The sequence below is a fragment of the Rattus rattus genome, chromosome 9 (assembly GCF_011064425.1).
Source record: "Rattus rattus isolate New Zealand chromosome 9, Rrattus_CSIRO_v1, whole genome shotgun sequence".
Classification (NCBI taxonomy): domain Eukaryota; kingdom Metazoa; phylum Chordata; class Mammalia; order Rodentia; family Muridae; genus Rattus; species Rattus rattus.
This window is the reverse complement of record NC_046162.1, coordinates 15,572,954-15,593,446: the sequence shown is the minus strand read 5'-3', so window position 1 is coordinate 15,593,446 and position 20,493 is coordinate 15,572,954. Positions and strand designations below refer to the sequence as shown.

The following is a 20,493-nucleotide window of genomic DNA, read 5'->3' as shown; positions in this document are numbered from 1 at the left end:
ACACACCCCTTCTTCATTCTATTTGCTCCTCCCAATGATTCTTTCACTGTTGCATAGTTGAGGGTTTTGTTCAGTTCACAGGACACTCTAGAATGTCATGGGAGTGGCAGGTCATATTTGCCCTACCAACCAGTACTTCTGAGAATTAACAGTAGAAACTATACCCAAGCTGGGCCACACAATAAAAAAAGGTGTTAACTTTCCAGTCTGGAAAATTCTCCATCTGCCCTAGACGGGGATCCACACGGCCTCACGTTGTCACCAGAACTGGTTCTGTCCTTGCCCCTTTCTTCCTGCATTTGCCAGGCTTGGCCATCTCACTATGAGGGGTGTAATTCTTACAACCAGGCAAGGTTCACCTCACTCTTTGAACAATGGAAGCGTGGGACTTTGGATCACACGCCCAGCTCTAGATTATTTCCTCCTGTCAGAGGTACACTAATTACTTTTTCTATCGATACTAAAAACAGCCTTTAAAGGTGACTAATGATTTTGGCTCAAAGTTCGAGGGCGCAGTCCATCATGTATGGTGGATAGGACTCCGCATCAGGACCTTCAGGAAGGTGGTCACATTGCACTGAGAGAGGAGTGCAACATCTCGGCTCCATTCCTCCTTTGTTCATCGTCTAGACTCCCCTCAGGGAATGGATTCACCTACAGTAGGCAAGGAATCCCACTTCAGTTAATGGAAATCAAGATAATCCTGGGCAGGCATGCATAGAAACCTGTTCCCCAAATGATAGATTTCACTGGGCTGACAATTGGGGTCACCCACCCCAGAGACCACAGTGCTCTACGATCTTCTCATTGGCTCTACTCACTCACTCATGATTGATGGGTAGATCACGTTATCCCATTTGATAATACCTTAGCAATAGTTAAAGTCGGTAATGAAAAATCTCAATGTTACCAGAAAGAGGAGTTGACCTTTGGTTGCTAAAACTGTTGGTGCTTTGCAACACTCGATTTAATATGACTCAAATATCCATATCGGTTCTTAAAGTAAATTCAACCTTTCAAGTGTCATTATTACTGCAAGGTGTTTGGAATTGTCAGGAGACATTGGCCAGGTTTCAGCCAGTGAGCGACACTCCTATCTTAATTGGCTCACCTACTTGTGCAAACTAAGAATTGGTGAGATGCCACAGTTCCATCCGAAGTTACAAAAGATCCACCGAATCAGCGGCAGCCAACTGTGTGACAGTAAAATTCTCACAGACGGGTAGCAGGAGTGCAATGTAGCATACCTCTGAAGAGTCGTTCAAAAACAAAAACACGGGGTCTGGAGAGATGGCTCAGTGGTTAAGAGCACTGGCTGCTTTTTCAAGGGGTCCAGAGTTCAATTCCCAGCAACCACATCGTGGCTCATAACCATCTATCCTGTGATCTGGTGCCCTCTTCTGGCAGGCAGGTGTATATGCAGATAGAACATTCATATACATCAAGTGAATGAATGAATGAATGAATGAATGAATGAATAAATAAATAAATAAATAAATAAATAAGACCCACAACTGTGGAAGTTCAGCCTCAGCAGTCTCTTCTAGCTCTCTCCACAGTTTTCCTTAGTCAGAGTCTCTTCCTGGACCAGGGACTTGCATTTGTTCAGCTAGGGCTAGGTTGGGAGCAAGAAAAGCCCAGTGACCCTTTGATCTTCCCCGCCTGTTACATGAGTACTGGAATCCAAACTCCAGTTCTCAGGACTGCATGGTAAGTGTTCTACACTGCCTGGAACATCTCTGCAGTCCATCAAGTGGTTCTCTTTTGGAAGCATCCCCTCTCCAAGTACACAAACGTGCACCGGCAGAAAGCATTTGATGTACAGTTATTTATAATAACAAAGTCATAGCCCACTCTAATGAATGGGAGACACAAACAGATTACAGAATGGCTGTCTAAGTATGCGCTTGCCTGACATTTAAATAGAGGACAATCACACGTTTTTAATATAAAAAAAACATTTTTAATGTAAAGAAAACAGCCCCTTAATGAAGATTTAGTGCTAAAATCATCGTCCTCGTCAGTGGTTTGCTGCAGTTCACCTAGAGTGGTTAGGTCATCCCGATCATGCTTTCATTATACCTTCCGTATGGATTAGAGCTCATATTCAAAACATTTAATTACTCTGCAAGAACATTAATCACTTGGCTGAATATATTTCACCTTTTCTCCTTCCTGCACAATTTAAGCCAAGTTGACCGGATAGAAGTGTATTAAACACTAGTCGTGCTGAGTGGGGAAAGAGGAACCAAGCCCCTAACAGGGAGGTCCTGGGGTCAGTTCTTGAGCTATCGTTTCTTAGCTCAAGGCAAGCCACTTGCCAGCTCCAGTGAGTTTGTGTCTCCTTTTGTAAGAAGGACATAATCGTCTCCATCTCTTATCTCTAGTCTCATTATCATGAGGAGGAGATGGAGAATGTAAGGCCACTGTGAGCCTTGGCGCCTCAGATGCATGTGGACACACAGCTCTTTAGAATTGCATTTTATAATACTATTCATCCACCTCTCCTCATACGGGCATGGTTTTATACACTGAAGTGGTTGTCCAGGTCTGTATGTTTGCAGTGAGAGGTGGAACAGATAATTTGGAAAAGCAACTGTGGTGAGTGAGGGTCATTATGCTGCTGTTCCTTTATTTTGTCCAATGGAGAGGAAGAGGACACTGTTACTGTACCTTTTGCTCATGAGCCCACTCTTCTCTCTATGTCTGTCTCTGTTTCTGTCTCTCTCTGCCTCTGTCTGTCTGTCTCTCTCTGTCTGTCTCTGTCTGTCTGTCTCTGTCTCTCTCTCTGTCTCTGCCTCTGTCTGTCTGTCTCTCTCTGTCTCTCTCTGTCTCGCTGTCTTTCTGTCTCTCTGTCTTTGTCTGTGTGTGTGTGTGTACCTCTGTGTCTGTGTCTTTGTTTCTGTGTATCCACAGATAGATGCAGGTACACATGTGTGCACATCTAGACCAAAGGTATCCTTACACAGGAGTCATCCATCCTGTCATCTCTCTCTCTCTCTCTCTCTCTCTCTCTCTCTCTCTCTCTCTCTCTCTCTCTCTCTCTCTCCTATCATCTATCTATCTTTCATCTATCTACCTACCCATTTGTGACAGGGCACCTGCAACTCACCTAATAGGTGAGGGTAACTGGCCAGGGAGCCCCAGGGATCCTCCTATCTCTGTCCTGCACGTGGCTTACAAACTCATGCTGCCATTCCTGAAAGCTACTACTAATTTTTATCTCAGTTGTAATAGTTCTTCAAAAATTCTGTGCAATGATGTATTTTAATCATATTTTCACTTCTCCCCCAATGCTTCTTAAATGTACCCAGGCATTCCCACCTGCACAGCTTTGTGTCTTCTTTTTATTTTTATTTTTAACTCATCGGATGGAGTTGGTGATGCCCATGTATTCTTAGACATGTGAGTTTCCATTGCTGTGCAATCAATCCTCAGCTATGGGCGCAGTTCATGCCCACCACCGCTCTCCACGGCCCAATCTTATTTGGCATGAGATTGCACAGGTCTGTGCATGGTGTATTAATTATTATAAATTCTTATGCGTAATTATACTTTTTATTGGATAATTTTATTTACATTTCAAATGTTATTCCCTTTCCCAGTTTCTTGTCCATAAGTCCCCTAACCCACCCTCCTCCCCTTCTTCTATAAGGGTGTTCCCCCTCCTTAATCACCCCCTCCTCACCTCCAACATTCCCTTACACTGGGGGGCATCCAGCCTTGGCAGGACCAAGGGCTTCTTCTTCCATTGGTGCCCAACAAGGTCATCCTCTGCTACATATGCAGCTGGAGCCATGGGTCAGTCCATGTATATAGTCTTTGGGTAGTGGTTTAGTCCCTGGGAGCTCTGGTTGGTTGGTATTGTTGTTCTTATGGGGTTGCAACCCCTTCAGCTCCTTCAATCCTTCCTCCAATTCCCCCAAAAGGGGTCCCATACAGTGGTTTGCTGCTAGCATTCACTTCTGTATTTGACATGCTCTGGTTGTGTCTCTCAGGTGAGGTCTATATCAGTTCCTGTCAGCATGCCCTTCTTAGCTTCATCAATCGTATCTAGTTTTGATGTGTGTGTGTGTGGGGGGTCGGGGGCTATATACCCATGTGAGGCAGGCTCTAAATGGCCATTCCTTCAGTCTCTGCTCTAAACTTTGCCTCCATATCCCCTCCTATGGATATTTTTGTTCTCCCTTTTATGAAGGAGTGAAATGTCTGCATTTTGTTTACCCTTCTTCTTGAGCTTCATGTAGATTGTGGATTGTATCTTGGGTAATTCAAGCTTTTGGGCTAATATCCACTTATCGGTGAGTGCAAACCATTTGTGTTTTTCTGTGATTAGGTTGCCTCATGCAGGATGATATTTTCTAGCTCCATCCAATTGCCTATGAATTTCATGAAGTCATTGTTTTTGAGAGCTGAGTAATACTCCATTGTGTAGATGTACCACATTTTCTGTATCCATTCCTCTGTTGAGGGACATCTGGGTTCTTTCCAGCTTCTGGCTATTATAAATAAGGCTGCTATGAACATAGTGGAGCATGTGTCTTTGTTGTATGTTGGGGCATCTTTTTGGTGTATGCCCAGGAGAGGTATAGCTGGGTCCTCAGGTAGTTCAATGTCCAATTTTCTGAGGAACCTCCAGACTGATTTCCAGAGTGGTTGTACCAGTTTGCAATCCCACCAACAATGGAGGAGTGTTCCTCTTTCTCCACATCCTCGCCAGCATCTGCAGTCACCTGAATCTTTGATCTTAGCCATTCTCACTGGTGTGAGGTGGAATCTCAGGATTATTTTGATTTGCATTTCCCTGATGACTAAAGATGTTGAAGGTTTCTTTAGGTATTCTCAGGCATTTGATACTCCTCAGCTGAGAATTCTTTGTGTACCCCATGTTTAATAGGGTTATTTGGCCCTCTGGAGTCTAGCTTTTTGAGTTCTTTGTATATTTTGGATATTAGCCCCTATCAGATGTAAGGTTGGTAAAGACCTTTTCCCAATCTGTTGGTTGCTGTTTTGTCCTAACAACAGTGTCCTTTGCCTTACAGAAGCTTTGCAGTTTTATGAGGTCCCATTTGTTGATTCTTGATCTCAGTGCATAAGCCATTGGTGTTTTGTTCAAGAAATTTTCCATAATTTTCTTCTATGTTCAGAAAATATCACTTTTTTACAGTGTTCCACTCTCTATTTCCTCTTCCACAATGATCCATGGTGTTTGGAGAAGAAGGTGTGATAGAAATGATGATTCAGTGGTCAAGAGCACTGACTGCTCTTCCAAAGGTCCTGAGCTCAATTCCCAGCAACTACATGGTGGCTCACAACCGTCTGTAATGGGATCCAATGCCCTCTTCCGGTCTGTCTGAAGAGAGAGACAGTGTACTCATGAAAATGGGTTATCTTTTCTGGATTCCTTAGCCAGTGAGGTCTCACTGACCCCATCCCCCACCCCCATACATTACAGGCTGTTGTCAATGGTTTGTTACATACCATGTTGACAAAGCTGTGTTGCTGAAGACACTACTATATTCAAAGCTGACTCTACAGAAAGTTGTTTGAGACAACATCCGGTTTTGTGGTCGTTAGCTTGCTTTCATTTTCAATTCTGCTTTAGAAGAGTTCAGCAGTTGGACCACACCTAAATTCACATAAAGAGTGAAACAGCAGTCGCTTCACCTGCCTCTGAGGCTCCACTCAGTCCAGAGTTGTCCCATGGAGAGGTGTCCATAAGGACCTGATGCTAAATGCTCTGGGTTTGTGACTGTGGATATTTGTGTCCATATTTTCTGCCATTGCTTCTGCACTGAGGCTAGAGTTGACAAGCTGTTGTGAGACCATGTGACCTGCCACATTGGAAACATTTACTGTCTGCCCTTCACAGAGAAAGCAAATCTTACTGACTCTTCATTGTGCCCAAATTTTGGTTGGAGTTACTATTACATAATGGAGAGATGAACAAAGTATGCACTTTTGGGGGATCCACTATCTTCTCAAGTACACTCTGGAATCATTGGCCGGTTTTCTGAACATTTCCAAATGTCTGCCATATCCAGAATGACATATGTTAGTTACTTAGCTTCCTAATCCTCTCAGTCACTTCTGAACTAGTTAGTACTAAGCCCCTTCTAGAGGGGAGGAAGCAGATGTTCAGGAGGATTTATATAACTCACACAAGTTCTTAGAACTTCCCAGAGCCAGAATTCAAACTCTGGTCTGTCTGAGTGTGAGCGGGTGACTGCCCAGCCCCTGGTGACTGAACACACGATTTCTCCTTTCCTTTTCTAATTCCATGAAAGATTCTTGGGTCACAAAGGATGGGGAAAGAGAATGCGCAGCATTTTTAGATGCAGAGTTTGAGCAAGGTCTTATTGTTCCCTGTGCATCATTTCTTAGAATGTAGCAACCAGACTACAGAATAAGTGAAGAAAAGAGAGGAAGTGACTTAGATTTCCATGTACAGAAATACAAAGAAACCCAAGGACCTTAACTGGGCATTATTATTCCTCTGGTGTATTGATCTAACTAGGGTTAAATGAAGTTTATTTTAATCACTCATATAGCTTAATTATTAATACAAATTAATAATTGGATTAATGCATTCGTTAAGTATGCTAATATAATTGAATTAATATGGATTTAATGAACTAATGCATGGAAACTGTAGTAATATAATCAAGAAAACAGATCACCTCCCCTAGTACCTATTCTTATGTGTATTGCTAGCATATTTTTTTAAATTTTTCTTCTTTCTTTGAGAATTTCATACTCGAGTCCCGTGTTTGCATCAGTTTCACCTCTGCTTTACTCCTCTCCAATTCCTCTCATGTACCCTACTTTCCTCCAAATTCAAGGTTTTTTCTTTTTTGTTTATTGTGCGCGCGTGCACACACACACATACACACACACACTAATATATCTAATGTGTGTATATGTGTACCCTACTGAGTTTATTTACTGTTGCTCATGTGTGCATGTGTTTAGGGCTAACCACAGGGGACTGATAAACTATCAGGCGGCTCATCCCTAGAGAAAAATCATTTTCCATCTCAGTGCTACATAAAGTCTTACAGATTCGTCTCTGGGCAAGATTACAGGAGCTGTGCTTGCCAACCTGAAGAATGTGCACCCCGTGTAGACGTTTGTGCTGGGACAGGAGTCCTTAGCTGCAGGAAGAGAGATCTTGCTTCCTGAAGCACAAGTTTGGGAGAGAAGGCATTCTCCTTTCTAGTAACAGGTAATAAGGGCTACAGTGAGTTCCCAGGAGGCCAAGGTTCAGAATTTGCTCTCTAGCACTTATAAGAAACAAACTAACAAAAAAAGACCCGAACACCCCCACCTCCAGCCCCACCACATACACCATGGAACTAAAGGGTCATGGGTGGCAGAAAGCACAAACACAGGTGACCGAAAGCAGATTCACATAACAGTTTGAGACCCAGAGACACCCAACCTAGCTTTCCCGCTGTTCTATTCTTCTGTCTATGGCTGCAGAACCTCTCTAGATGATATGTGGATATCATCTTCTGTGGTTAATAATTAAGCATAGAATACGGCAAACAGTGAATTAGAATGCCACACAAGAAACTCTGAGTGCTTCTTTTTTTCTAAGTCCTCAAGTCAGATGGTACAGCCTGTCTCCTCTCATCTACAATGGATGGCTAACATTTTGAGACTATGATATGATGCTGTGTTCTACAAATGTGTTGGGCCACATTCTTAGCTATCCCAGGATGCATTTGGTCCACTCTTAGCTATCCCAGGATGCCTTTGGTCCACAAATTTCAGGTTCGACATGCCTCAGTAGAATATGTGATCAAAAGGGTAAAAAATATCCTAGGGGCTGGAAAGACATGGCTCCGTAGTTAAAAGTGTGTATGGTTCTCGCAGAGGACTTGAGTTTAGTCTCAACTCACAGCTGCCTGTAACTTCAGTTCCTGGAGATCTGGTGACCTCTTCTGGCCTTCATAAGCAACAGCACTCATGCACACACTTCAGCTCAGACACACATGTATATGTATACACATAATTTAAAAGCAAAATAAAACAACAACAAAACAAAAACAGAAAATGGTTTCATTGCCACATTTCTCCTGCTTATCTTATGAGAAGGCCATCTTTTACAGCTGAGAAAACAGGAGGTATTACAGAAGTTTATTGATAGCCACACTTCCCTCTGACACAGAGTTCGGTGGGTGAGTTGTTGAATGGGATGGAATTTCTAGGCCCCCTATTTGGCAGAGCACTTAGACTGCTTGGGAATCCTGGAAGCCAATTTGTCCTGAGTGTCCTGGTGATGGAACCCCTATAATTTAGTTTTTTTTTTAAAATAATAATTGGTAAAATAATACCTTCATTTTTCACTCAAACCATTTATGAGGAAATAGATGATTGGATTCTGAAATTATTTATTTAATACACTGTAAGTTAAAATGATTTATTGATAACTTGGATGGAAGAAAGGAAGACACAATTACACCTCTGTATCACCAAGGTTAATCCCACTGTGACCATGCCGGAGTCAGGAGGATGAAAAGACTTGTGCTCTTAAAATGAAGCACCCCAGCTAGCTAGAAGGCAGACGTGGGAGAGGCCGTGACAAGCAACCATGAGGATTTGCATTCACACCTAGGAGCCCATATAAGAATGCAAGGCGTAGCAGTGACTATTTGTAATCCTGGCAGAAGAGAAGCTAAGGCAAGAGGGTCGCTGGGGCTCCTCAGTTAGGCAGCTGGTCCAATCATCAGCTGATGCAGCCACACCTCTGTGCCTTCCTACAAAGCGTTTCCCATCCTTAGTCTTTCCCCTTTGGTTATGGTGAAGAATGTGGGACAAACACCTGTGCATGCTTTAAAATCCAACACACACTTCACCACTTCTTGGGTTCTCTGAAAATTTGCTCTGACTATCCCAGAGAGTGCAGGATATTCAACTGTTCTCCACCATTTATTTAGGTAATTACAATACTAGTTTACGTTGTGATTATCTTGGCTAATTTCTTGCTGTCATCAGCTTTGGAAACCCAAGGCCAGCAAGGGTTTATAGCAGGTATTCACATATATAATGTCAAAAGAAAAAATGCATCAGCCCTTTTGGATGATACTCTCTTGTTGGACGACATCTCTATGCTTTCAGTTGAAATGAATGAATGAGTGAAGAAGAGCTCTGGGGCTGGGAAACCCATGTTCTCTCAGCGTTGAGTAGCTGAGTCCTGCCTCTTCTAGGCTGGTCCCCTAGCCCTGAAAGACTATGAGCCCTCGGGATGGCTCTGTGCAAGCAAGTGTGAGGATAGGAATTAAGGTTCCCAGAAACCCACTGAAACACCAGTGGGCCCAGTGGCCTTCCTGTCACTCGCGCCTCCACTGATGGAGACAGGTGATCTCCAGAGCAAACTAACTAGCAAGACTAGCTGTATCAGTGGACTCTGGGCTTAACCGGGGGGCCCTGCCTCAGTGAGTAAGGTGGATAAGACAGAGAAGGATTACTCCTAACACAAGCTGGAGCTTCCACTTGCACACACATAACATACAAACATGCATGACATCCAACACACACACACACACACACAGAGGAAAAGAAAAATAAAAGATTGTGAGCCATTCAGAAGTGGCTCATGGCTCATTTATCCCAGCATGGGGGCATTTGGTCTGTCTGCAAGGCAAAGGGCCAGACCCACTCTTATAGGCTGGCGATGGTCTGAGCTGTGTCAGCTGCGTGTGGTGGCTGAAGAACAGTTGACTTGGCTCGGAAGCACGTAAGGTTAGGGAAGGAGCCTGGAACTAAGAAGGGCTGTGTATAGTTCCTGTTCTCATTGCTGTAAGCAGCCAGCTGACAAGAAACAACGTTGAGTGGAAGGGATTCATTGGGGTTACCAGTTTAAGAGAGGACGTAGTCAGTCAGGAAGGCTGAGTCAGTAAGTACAGCCAGGAAGCAAAGAAGGGAGAGGAAGTGGATGTAGCCATAAAACCTCAGGTTGGGCTCCAGGAACTCACCCCCTCAGGTGAGTCCCCACCTCCTAAATAGTCTGCCTCCAGGGGACCAAGTGTTGAGGCATGTGAGTCTGTGGGGACATTTTAAATCCAAACCACAAGAGACAAGGAAACAGTGTTTCCCTGTCTCTCTGAGGCCACTGGGTTCTTCATCCCAGTCACCTCCCTCAGTCCCTGGGCTCCTTTCCTTTCTAGACACCTCTCTCTCCACGCCCATAGACAGCTTTAGTATTTGCTTATTTTAGCCCATCCCTACATTTATGTGTGATTGGGGTGTACATGCACATGTGCTTGTTGGTCATTTGGAGGCCTGAAGTCAACCTCGGCTTTCTCTCTTTCTCAGTCTCTCTTCCCCTTGTGTTCTGAGACAGTCTCTCACTCCTCCAGAGCTCTCCAACTTGCCTGAGCTGGCTGGCCAGGGGATCCCAGGGAGTCACCTGTCTCTACCTCTCCATCACTGGGATTGTAAAGGTACCACAATGCCTGGCTTTTCACTGTGGGTTTCGAGGCTCAAACTCAGGTGTGCATGCGTGTGGAACGAACATTTTATCAACAACACAAACTATGAGGTCTCCCCAGTCTACAGATGACATCACAAAATCCCTTGGGTTTTCTAAGTCCAGCTGTTCACACTCAACACTGTCTCTCTCCACATCCCACACCTTTGGGAGAAGCTCCAGTTGAGCCATGAATGCGAAGGCTGGACATAGCCTGACTGAGGGAGTGCTGTTAGGGGAGCATCCTTCCTAAGGAGCCTGCAGGGGTAAAGGATGTGGTTGCCATTTCTGTGATAGGCAAGGCTGAGATGATGAGAGCTCATTTAGAGCCTTTGTGCATGGCCAAGTGTTCCACTTTGTAACCCTCAGTAAAGGACACACTGAGGCATTCGACAGGTCTACTCCTCGTCTGTGCATGGTTCGGAGCCAATGAAGTCATTGGAACCAGGAGACAGATAACGTCTCTGCATCCTTCACGTGATGTCTCACTTCCGACACCTTAAAGCAGAAGGAACTAGGGGAAAAGAAGGATTTGATTTGGCCATCTTTTTTTGTGACTCACTGTTTTCCAAACTGTGTAATCTATTTCGGGAACTCGGTTATTAATCGTAACAGAAAGGAAGTAGGAGCATTGGAGAGAAACCTCTGTGTGACTTTCCCCAGCTTTGCTTTGTTCTGGTGTAACCTATAAAACCACTCCGTAAGTGAGTGTCAGCACAGATGAGCCTCTCCCCATCCCCACCCCAGAGCTCAATGATCGCTATGACACTTGGGGAAAAGTCTCTCTCCCAACTTCAGCTCTCATGGGTCCTAACCACTCATACCTCTCTCTCTCTCTCTCTCTCTCTCTCTCTCTCTCTCTCTCTCTCTCTCTCTCTCTCTCTCTCTCGGTCTATTTCGTTTTCTGGTCATTCTTAACCATGCCTCTTTCTTGACTCTTGATTGGCAGAGCGCATGCCTGCTTGCCTTCTGTAGCCATGCTCTTTGGAAAAAATATGTGCTCAGTTGGAGCGAAACAGGCGTAAGAAGCAGACCTGTGCGATAGTAAGGGCTGACAAGCAGTCATAAATTGGGGCACCTTTTAAATACACAGTGGAAACTTCAGAGAGGCAAACGGCAGCAAAGTGGAGAAATCTCTACTGTGGGTTAGCTCTGGGGGTGGTGGGAGCTTAGACGTCTATACAGTCCTGAAGTTTTGATCTGATATTTGCAAGGACTGCCTCGTTGTCAATCACAGTTAACTGATGTTAACTGATTAGAAGGGTGGCAATGAACGGTTATTAATGGTATTAAAGATGGCCTCAACAACTTGACTCAGGATCTGCAATGTTCAATTCTCAGCAATCACAGAAGCTATAATCTATTAGCCTTGTGCTTCCCACCTCACCAAGAATTTCCAGAATCATCTCTTTTTTTTTCCTCCAGAGCTGAGGACCGAACCCAGGGCTTTGAGCTTGCTAGGCAAGTGCTCTATCACTGAGCTAAATCCCCAAGCCCCCAGAATCATCTCTTGAGCTTGTTCATGTCCCCATTTTTTTCTCCACCTTATCATGATTCACTTTCCCCAAAATGGCTACAAAAATCTACAATGGCTCTCTTATTTTTTGTTCTGTTTGGGTCATGGTTTGTCAATCTTGCTTAGTTAAGACAGAACCAAATATAGGAAATAACTCCGCGAACAGAGACAAATGGACTAAACACGAACAAGGGAAATGGATAGATTCACAACCTGCTGTGGCAGGGGAGCCAGAAAGTTCTGCTTCTGTTTTGGCAGAGAAAGACTCGAAACCAGGCAGCATAGTGGGTGCTCTGCATGATGGCAAAGATGGAAACCTTCAGGTGCTTCTGGAAGTTGGAAGGATGTTAGTGTCTGTCCCTTCCTTTGACCGTCTGTCACCCCTGTCCTGACTTGTGGCTGCTCATGGCTGAATGAGGAGGTATGCACCTAGTGGGATATTGGGGTTTCTGTTTCCTTGCGAGCTGGACGGAAGAATGAACATTAGAAGTGCTGTCAGTTATCAAAGGGCCCCGACAAGCAAACACTTACAAAGACATTGTGCCGCTTGTTGACTTTATTAGACCAAGTGCTAGAGAAAGCGGCCCAACCTCTCTCCATTTTGACGTTTTGGTATCACGCTGTCTTCCTGGAATGGTTTCTGAAGGGGTGGGGGAGTTGGTTTCCTGTGCAGAATGTGCAAACTACAGGTCAGAGGTCAGTTCTCAGAGAATGGCACCAATGTCTATTAAGGTAACAAGTTTCTAGTTGAAGAAAGAGAAGAGAGAGGATGGAAAACAGAAGGGGAGGGAAGGTGGAAGAAAGGAAGAAAAAAAGAAAAAGAGAGGTGGAGCGAAAGAGAAGGAAATAGGAAGGAAGAGAGGGAAGGAGAAATGAGAAATGAAACAGAGGAAGAAAGCAATGAAGAAAGGGAGGGAGAGAGAGGGAGGAAGGGAGAACATAGCGGTTTGAATCAAAAATATCTCCCATAGCCTCACATATTTGAATGCTAGGTTGAAGCTGCTGCTTGCGGAGTTTCTAGACCCTGCGGAGGTGGAGCCTCCCTAGAGGAAGCACAGCGCTGGAGAATGCTTTGGGTGTATGTAGCCTCGCCCTACTTCCGCTTGGCTCTCTAGGCCTTGAATGTGCGGCTGGAGGTAATGCTCTCTCAGCTTCTAGTCATGGCTACCTGCTCCCATGCTTACCACCCTTCGAGGGACTCTCTCTAGAACTGTGATCTAAAATGAACTTTCTCCCCTACATGGTGTTTGGTCATGGTGTTTCAGTACAGCTCAAAACCGTAACAAATTGGAAGGGTGAGAGAGGAAGAAAGATGGAAAGAGGGAGAAGGAAAGAGAAAAAGAAGGAATGAGAGAAGAGGTAAGGGAAGGAAAAGGAAGGAGGAAATCAGATACGAGGAAACATGGTAGAGTACAATGGTGCTGCTATCCACTGCCGCATCCCCAGTTACCCTTTGAGAGCTGAGTCTGTCCCCATGTCAAGGGATGGTTTATCCTGGGCTGGCATTCTGTCCTTGGAATCTTTCAGGCAGGCCCATGGTTCAAAGCCCTTCCTGTCCAAAGCAGAGAGATGACCCTTCTGTCACTCAGACAGACAGGTACCAAGGGCCTTTGAGGAGGCACTTAAGGAATTTTCCTTGTGCGGTTGTTCAGGGTGTGTTGTTCAGGTAATTTAACATTGATTTTAGTTTAAAAGGCAATTAAAACAAAATGGGCAGCCACTAGCCACTTAGGTTAAATAAGCTCAGATTTAAATCGCTTCTCATTGCCACTTTTGTTTTCCAAAGGGTTTGAGCTCCTCGATGCTAATTTGGTCTGCTGTCTTGGGGAGGCACGCAGGGCAGATGTGACTAGAGGACTGGTGGGCTCCAGCTGTGTCCCCCTCAAAGCTATTATGTAGTATATACAATGCTTTTTTTCAGGCTGTGCCTGGCCCTAGGAGACTCTATTTTACAAGAGGCTTGCAAATCCATTTTGAGGTAAGGAGATGATTGAAGGTCCTGTGTGGACCCAGAAACAGTACCATCTGTCAGATGCCCCCATCCAGCACAGACTGATAATTGACTTACTTCTGGTAACGCTATTATGTATTGAGGTGAATCGAGACTGTAGAAACACAGGGTGTGTGGAAATCTGATTCAGGAAACCAGGCCCAAGAACTGATCAGACACAGCAGACCAAGGAAAGGGTGAAACTCCCACTCCCTTGCCTGGCCCTTGTACCTTGATGGACAGCTTACACTGACTCCATGATTCCACACCACTATATCATCTGCAGAAGACTGCCCAACTATAGGCTTCCGCTGGACTTTGTCTTCTGACGAGAGGTGGCCCACTCAGCCTGCCTGCCAATCCACCAACTGACCCAAGTGTGCCTGCCAATCCACCTACTGACCCAAGTGGACCTGTCCTGGGCCTGCCATTTTCTATTCTCGAACCCCAAGTAGACCATTCGTTTGCGCAGATGAACTAACTGCACAGCACTGCTCTCCAACCCTGACTCCTGCTCCACCAGCAGCTGCCTCCTAGCCCTGGTCTAGTTTGTTATCTTGTTAACACAGATTCTCCCTCTGGCCACTTCTGAAACCTTTTGAACCCCACTGCAGCCTCTTTAATGTGCTAATATTAGCAATTAAGAATGAAATAAAAGAATCCGCACTTTTCTCAGCCAGATTACCAGGGTAGGCAGGATTATCTGGCAAATTGCTGCCATTAAAATCCTCTAAAGCTTGTGATTTTATTGTTATTCAATAAATTCTGACATGTGGAAAGGCACAAACGTGTTCCCCTATGGTTCTGGCTCACCTCGCTTATGATAGGGAGTCAGCCAAGAGATAGTTACTCAAAGAGAAAAGATTGGAAAAATAACACTTAGGGCGAGATTGATTTTCTTTATTCTCCTCCAGGAGTTTGGAGGAGTGTGAGTTTCCAGGATTTGGAGTGTGCGTGCATGTGTGCATGTGTGTGTGTGTGTGTGCGCGTGTGTGCGTGTGTGTGTGTGTGCGTGTGCATGCTTATATGTCAGTCTTTAATGGCTTGAGACGGCTTACTTGTTTGCTACCCCACAGAATATTCTGGGCTACCTTGCTGCAAACTGTTAGAGATTCTCCATCCTCTACCTCTCGTGCCTCTCAGCAGGTGATGGGAATGGTACATCGGACTTTATTTGAATCTTGGGGATTTGAACTCAGCTCCTCACGCTTGAACAGAGGTGCTTTCCCACTGAGCTGTCTCTCCAGCTCAAGATTTGAGTTCTTCCCATGTAAAATCCTAAAAGCAGAGCCTGCTTGAAGTCAGTCTCACTTGTTGGTGTTCCTCCTGCACGTGTGAACAGAGACAGGCTCCTGGCACCACAGACACAGAAATGTTCACTAGGGCAATATCTAGTGCAGAGGAAGAAGCAATGGCTTCATGGTAAGGTCGTCTAGCAGCATGGGTGATGTGACTTTTCAATTCATTTCTGATGTAGCCACAAGCATTCGTGGTATGTTACTGCAAAGTACAGAAGATACTACTTTATATGGTAAAGTGACATTTGTGTGTCGATGGTGTTTCCATTCTGTCAGCCGTGGGAAATACAATCAAGTGGATGGATTGGCTGTAAAACCTTACATGTTACCGTCCTTGGTGTTAAACAATGCATCTCTCTCTCTCTCTCTCTCTCTCTCTCTCTCTCTCTCTCTCTCTCTCTCTGTCTCTTACAAATTTTCTAAATATTCTACAATAAATAATGAACATTCATCGGTCTTAGAGTTACTGCTCTGTTCCGCATATGTGTCTGTGTTTTTGTACTCGTTATATGTGTAAGGATCAATATGTAAGCATGGTCTCTGAGGAAGGAAAAGGGTATATTAATTACTCCCCATTTTTAACTTTTTAAATAATTGTAAGGATTTCATTTATTTATCTATTTATTTATTTATTTATTTTTGGTTCTTTTTTTCGGAGCTGGGGACCGAACCCAGGGCCTTACACTTCCTAGGCAAGCGCTCTACCACTGAGCTAAATCCCCAACCCCAGGATTTCTTTTATTTTTAAATGCACATATGCACTCGTGAGTGCTGGTGCTCCTAGAGGCCAGAAGAAGAGTCAGTCTCCTGGAAGCAGAATGACAGGTGGATGTGAGCCTGGCATGGGTGCTGGGAAAGGAAGTGGTCCCTCTGTTGGAGTCATAAGCTCTCTCAAGCACTGAGTCTCCTTTCACTTTTGTCTCCCACTGAGCTTGGAGCTCACAGGATTAAAGATTAGGGTTGCTAGCCAGTGAACCCTAGGAATGCCCCTGTCTCTGTCTCTTCAGCATTGTGAGTGTGGGTGTGCTCTTCCTTGCCCAGATTTTGCATGATTTGGAGTGATGTCACTCAGTTCTAATGCTTGTATACTGCACACTTTATATACTGAGCAATCTCCCCCCACTTATGGCCTTATAATCAAGAAAAAGACACTGAGAGCAATGTTTGCTTGTGGCAGTGCCTAGACAAACATCCCCACGGTGATGCCACTGGATCCCTATGCAGGAATGAGGCTGTGCATGCCTGTGCTGTGCTGAGGAGTTAGGCCGGACTTATAATACTTCTGTTTCGTATTTGAAAGAAGGCTATGTTGGTTTTGGAAGATGGGCTCTTTACCCAGTCCTTGTTTACAGTTTTAAGGCAAACCATTCTGTAGAAAATGGTTTCAAATACACATTGGTGTGGCTACAGAGATGGCCCAGTAGTTCTGAGTCCTTGACCTTCTTCAGATGACCAGAGCTCTAGTCCTAGCACCTGGGTTGAGCAGCTCACAAACACCCAACACTGGCTCCAGAGTCCACCATTCTGGCCTCTCTACATACTTGCACACATGGCATACACTCACACAGAGACTTAGTGCATGCTCTCTCACTGCACACTGCTCTATGAAGCTCGTCCTTCCTAATCTGAGGAGATTATGAAGTACCATGACACAAAAGAGCACTAGGCCCCATTGTTCTCATCTTGTGATGTTACAGTGTGGTTGCTATGTCATTTTAGTGTATGGTGTTTTATATTTTTCCAGATAGGAGCTGTTTTATGCTTTTGTTTGGTAAATATTTTTAAACTACTGAAGGAGTGGTATTTCCATAGGATGAGGTCTATCTCTGTGGGTCACTACCATAGTTCTTATGGGGGAAAGATAATCTGTTACCTTTGCTTAAACGGTAAGATTGATTTTAGTAAAAGTATTTTGTGTGTTGAAGATCAGCAGCATGATTTTTTCCTAAGAGGAACTAATTAGATGTTGACGATTTCAAAGTATATTAGTGAAAAGTAAACTATGATTTTTCTCTTTCTCCCCCCTCTCTTTCTCTTTCATATGCAGGTTTGCATGTATGCATGCACATAGGTGTGTATGCATGTGAAGGCCAGACCCAGTCACTATCTACCTTCTCTGTTTTGATTTTGAGACAGTTTCTCACAGGACCTGAATCTCTCAGATTAGACTAGGCTAGGTCCTACCTCTCCATCCCCAGGTACCATGTCTGGACTTTCAACTGAGCATTAGGGGTGGAACTTAGTTCTTCATGCTTATGGTAAGAACTGGTAAGAACTTTCCAGGCTGAGCATCTCTCCACCCTCAAAATGCAGTGTTTGTTTTGAAAGATTTTTTTTTAACATTAGAAGAGAAAAGGGAGTCCCTGAGCAGACATTGGTAGTAGCATGAAGAACAGACATTGGTAGTAGCATGAAGAGCAGACATTGGTAGTTCCATGAAGAACAGACATCAGTAATAGCATGAAGTAGACACTGGTGGTGGTGTGAAGAGCAGACAGTGGTGGTGGCATGAAGTAGACACTGGGGGTGGTGTGAAGAGCAGACAGTGGTGGTGGTGTGAAGAGCAGACAGTGGTGGTGGTGTGAAGAGCAGACACTGGTGGTGGTGTGAAGAGCAGACACTGGTGGTGGTGTGAAGAGCAGACACTGGTGGTGGTGTGAAGAGCAGACACTGGTGGTGGTGTGAAGAACAGACACTGGTGGTGGTGATGTGAAGAGCAGACACTGGTGGTGGTGTGAAGAGCAGACATTGGTGGTGGCGTGAAGAGCAGACACTGGTGGTGGTGTGAAGAGCAGACACTGGTGGTGGTGGTGTGAAGAGCAGACACTGGTGGTGGTGGTATGAAGAGCAGACACTGGTGGTGGTGTGAAGAGCAGACACTGGTGGTGGTGTGAAGAGCAGACAGTGATGGTGGTGTGAAGAGCAGACACTGGTGGTGGTGTGAAGAGCAGACACTGGTGGTGGTGTGAAGAGCAGACAGTGATGGTGATGTGAAGAGCAGACACTGGTGGTGGTGGTGTGAAGAGCAGACACTGGTGGTGGTGTGAAGAGCAGACACTGGTGGTGGTGTGAAGAGCAGACATTGGTGGTGGTGTGAAGAGCAGACATTGGTGGTGGTGTGAAGAGCAGACACTGGTGGGAGTGCTCACTAGCATGCGTATGGGCAAGTGCCCTCATATTTGTCTTATTTACCTGTTTGAAAAAATTGAGACATTTCAGGAGAAAACAAAAATTAATCAATAAACACCCTTATTTCCAACTCAAGAGTCTGCTCCCCTAGCATAATATCTGCCTATTATGAGCACAGACTTCTTTTGTTGTTTATTTTTATTTTTATTTTTCATTTTTTGAATATTGGCGCATAGTTCGTGCTAGCCTTGAACCCATAAAGGTTGGGCTCATGCAAATGTTTCACCATGCTGAGTTACACTAGTACCCTGTAAAGATGTCTCCCCCATATCATTCACACCGAAAATGAGAAAACACTAGTTGTTTTAAACTTTAAAAATGACAAATATGCACACATGGATACTTATTTCAATAATATTGCAAGGTGGTACAACCAGTCTGGAAATCAGTCTGGTGCTTCCTCAGAAAATTGGACATTGAACTACCTAAGGACCCAGCTATACCACTCCTGGGCATATACCCAAAAGATACTCCAACATATAATAAGGACACATGCTCCACTATGTTCATAGAAGCCTTATTTATAATAGCCAGAAGCTGGAAAGAACCCAGATGCCCTTCAACAGAGGAATGAATACAGAAAATGTGGTACAGCTACACAATGGAGTACTACTCAGCTATCAAAAACAATGACTTCATGAAATTCTTAGGCAAATGGATGGAACTAGAAAATATCATCCTGAGTGAGGTAACCCCGTCACAAAAGAACACACATGGTATGTACTCACTGGTAAGTGGATATTAGCCCAAAAGCTTAGAATACCTAAGGAAAAAATTCACATATCATATAAAGCCCAAGAAGAAGGAAAACCAAAATGTAGATGCTTCATTCCTTCTTAGACGGGAGAGCAAAATACTCATGGAAAGAAATACAGGGACAAAGAGTGGAGCTGGGACTGAAGAAAAGGTCATCCAGAGACTGCCCCATCCCATATGCAGCCACCAAACCCAGTCACTATTGCTGATGCCAAGAAGTGCTTGCTGAAAGGGACCAGATATGGGTGTCTCCTGAGAGGCTCTGCCAAAGCCCTACTGATACAGATGAGTATGCTTGCAGTTAACCATTGGACTGGGCACAGAGACCCAAATGGAGGAGTTAGAGAAAAGAGTGAAGGAGCTGAAGGGGTCTACAACACAGGGTAGGAAGAACAACCAGACCCCGCCTGAGCTCCCAGGGACTAAACCACCAAACAATGAGTGCACATGGAGGGAACCATGATTCCAGCCACTTATGTAGCAGAGGATGGCATTGTCTAGCATCAATAGGAGGAAAAGCCCTTGGTCCTGTGAAGGCTCATTTCCCCAATGAAGAGTAATGCCAGTACATTGAGGTGGGAGTGGGTGGGTGGCAGTGGGAGCGTCCTCATAGAAGCAGGGAAAGGGGTATGGGAGAGGGGAGAAAGGAGATTACATTTGAAATGTAAATACATAAAATATCCAAGAAAATAAAATTTTTAAAAAAGGGGGAAAGTATTAAATCAATATAAAAATTCTCTATCCCCTAGCTCAGTTCCACAGGATTAAATTTAGGGACCCACTCTATAGGCAGGCACTATACCATATTATTCTTTTTGTTTCCATTTGATTTAAGCTGCCCTTCCCGCCATATATGTGTATGTGTATGTGAATGTATATGTATGTGTGAATGTGTATGTGTGTGTATATATATATATATATATATATATATATATATATATGAGAGAGAGAGATGGAGGGAAAGAAAGAGGGAGGGAGAATTTGGAGATAAACATACACACACAGAGAAAGAGAGAGACAGAGAGACAGAGAGACAGAGAGACAGAGAGACAGAGATGGGGAATCTTATTGTAGCCAAGGTTGAACTGAAGTTCCCCTTGTTCCCCATGTACCTGAGGGTGACCTTGCACGTCTCCTGCCTTTCACTGCCCTGAGGCCTCTGTGCCTAGTTTATACTATGTTAGAGATCAAACTCTATGCCCACTCAACCAACTGGTTCAAATCCCCGCTCCTTTTGTAATAGGAGAAAGAGTTTATCTCCCTCCAACAT

General features: G+C 44.5%; 2 protein-coding genes across 2 annotated transcripts in view; one reads left to right on the top strand and one right to left on the bottom strand.

The window, feature by feature from the left end:
* Rbfox1 (RNA binding fox-1 homolog 1) overlaps nucleotides 1-20,493 on the top strand; it is a 1,521,216-nt gene that overhangs the window by 442,902 nt on the left and 1,057,821 nt on the right. The window lies entirely within an intron of this gene.
* On the bottom strand, nucleotides 9,667-18,520 carry LOC116909285 (cadmium/zinc-transporting ATPase HMA2-like). The gene is given in 4 exon segments (XM_032912822.1): nucleotides 9,667-9,816; nucleotides 17,652-17,804; nucleotides 17,807-18,199; nucleotides 18,201-18,520. Coding segments are annotated over 4 exon segments (951 nt in total). The 5' UTR covers nucleotides 18,456-18,520.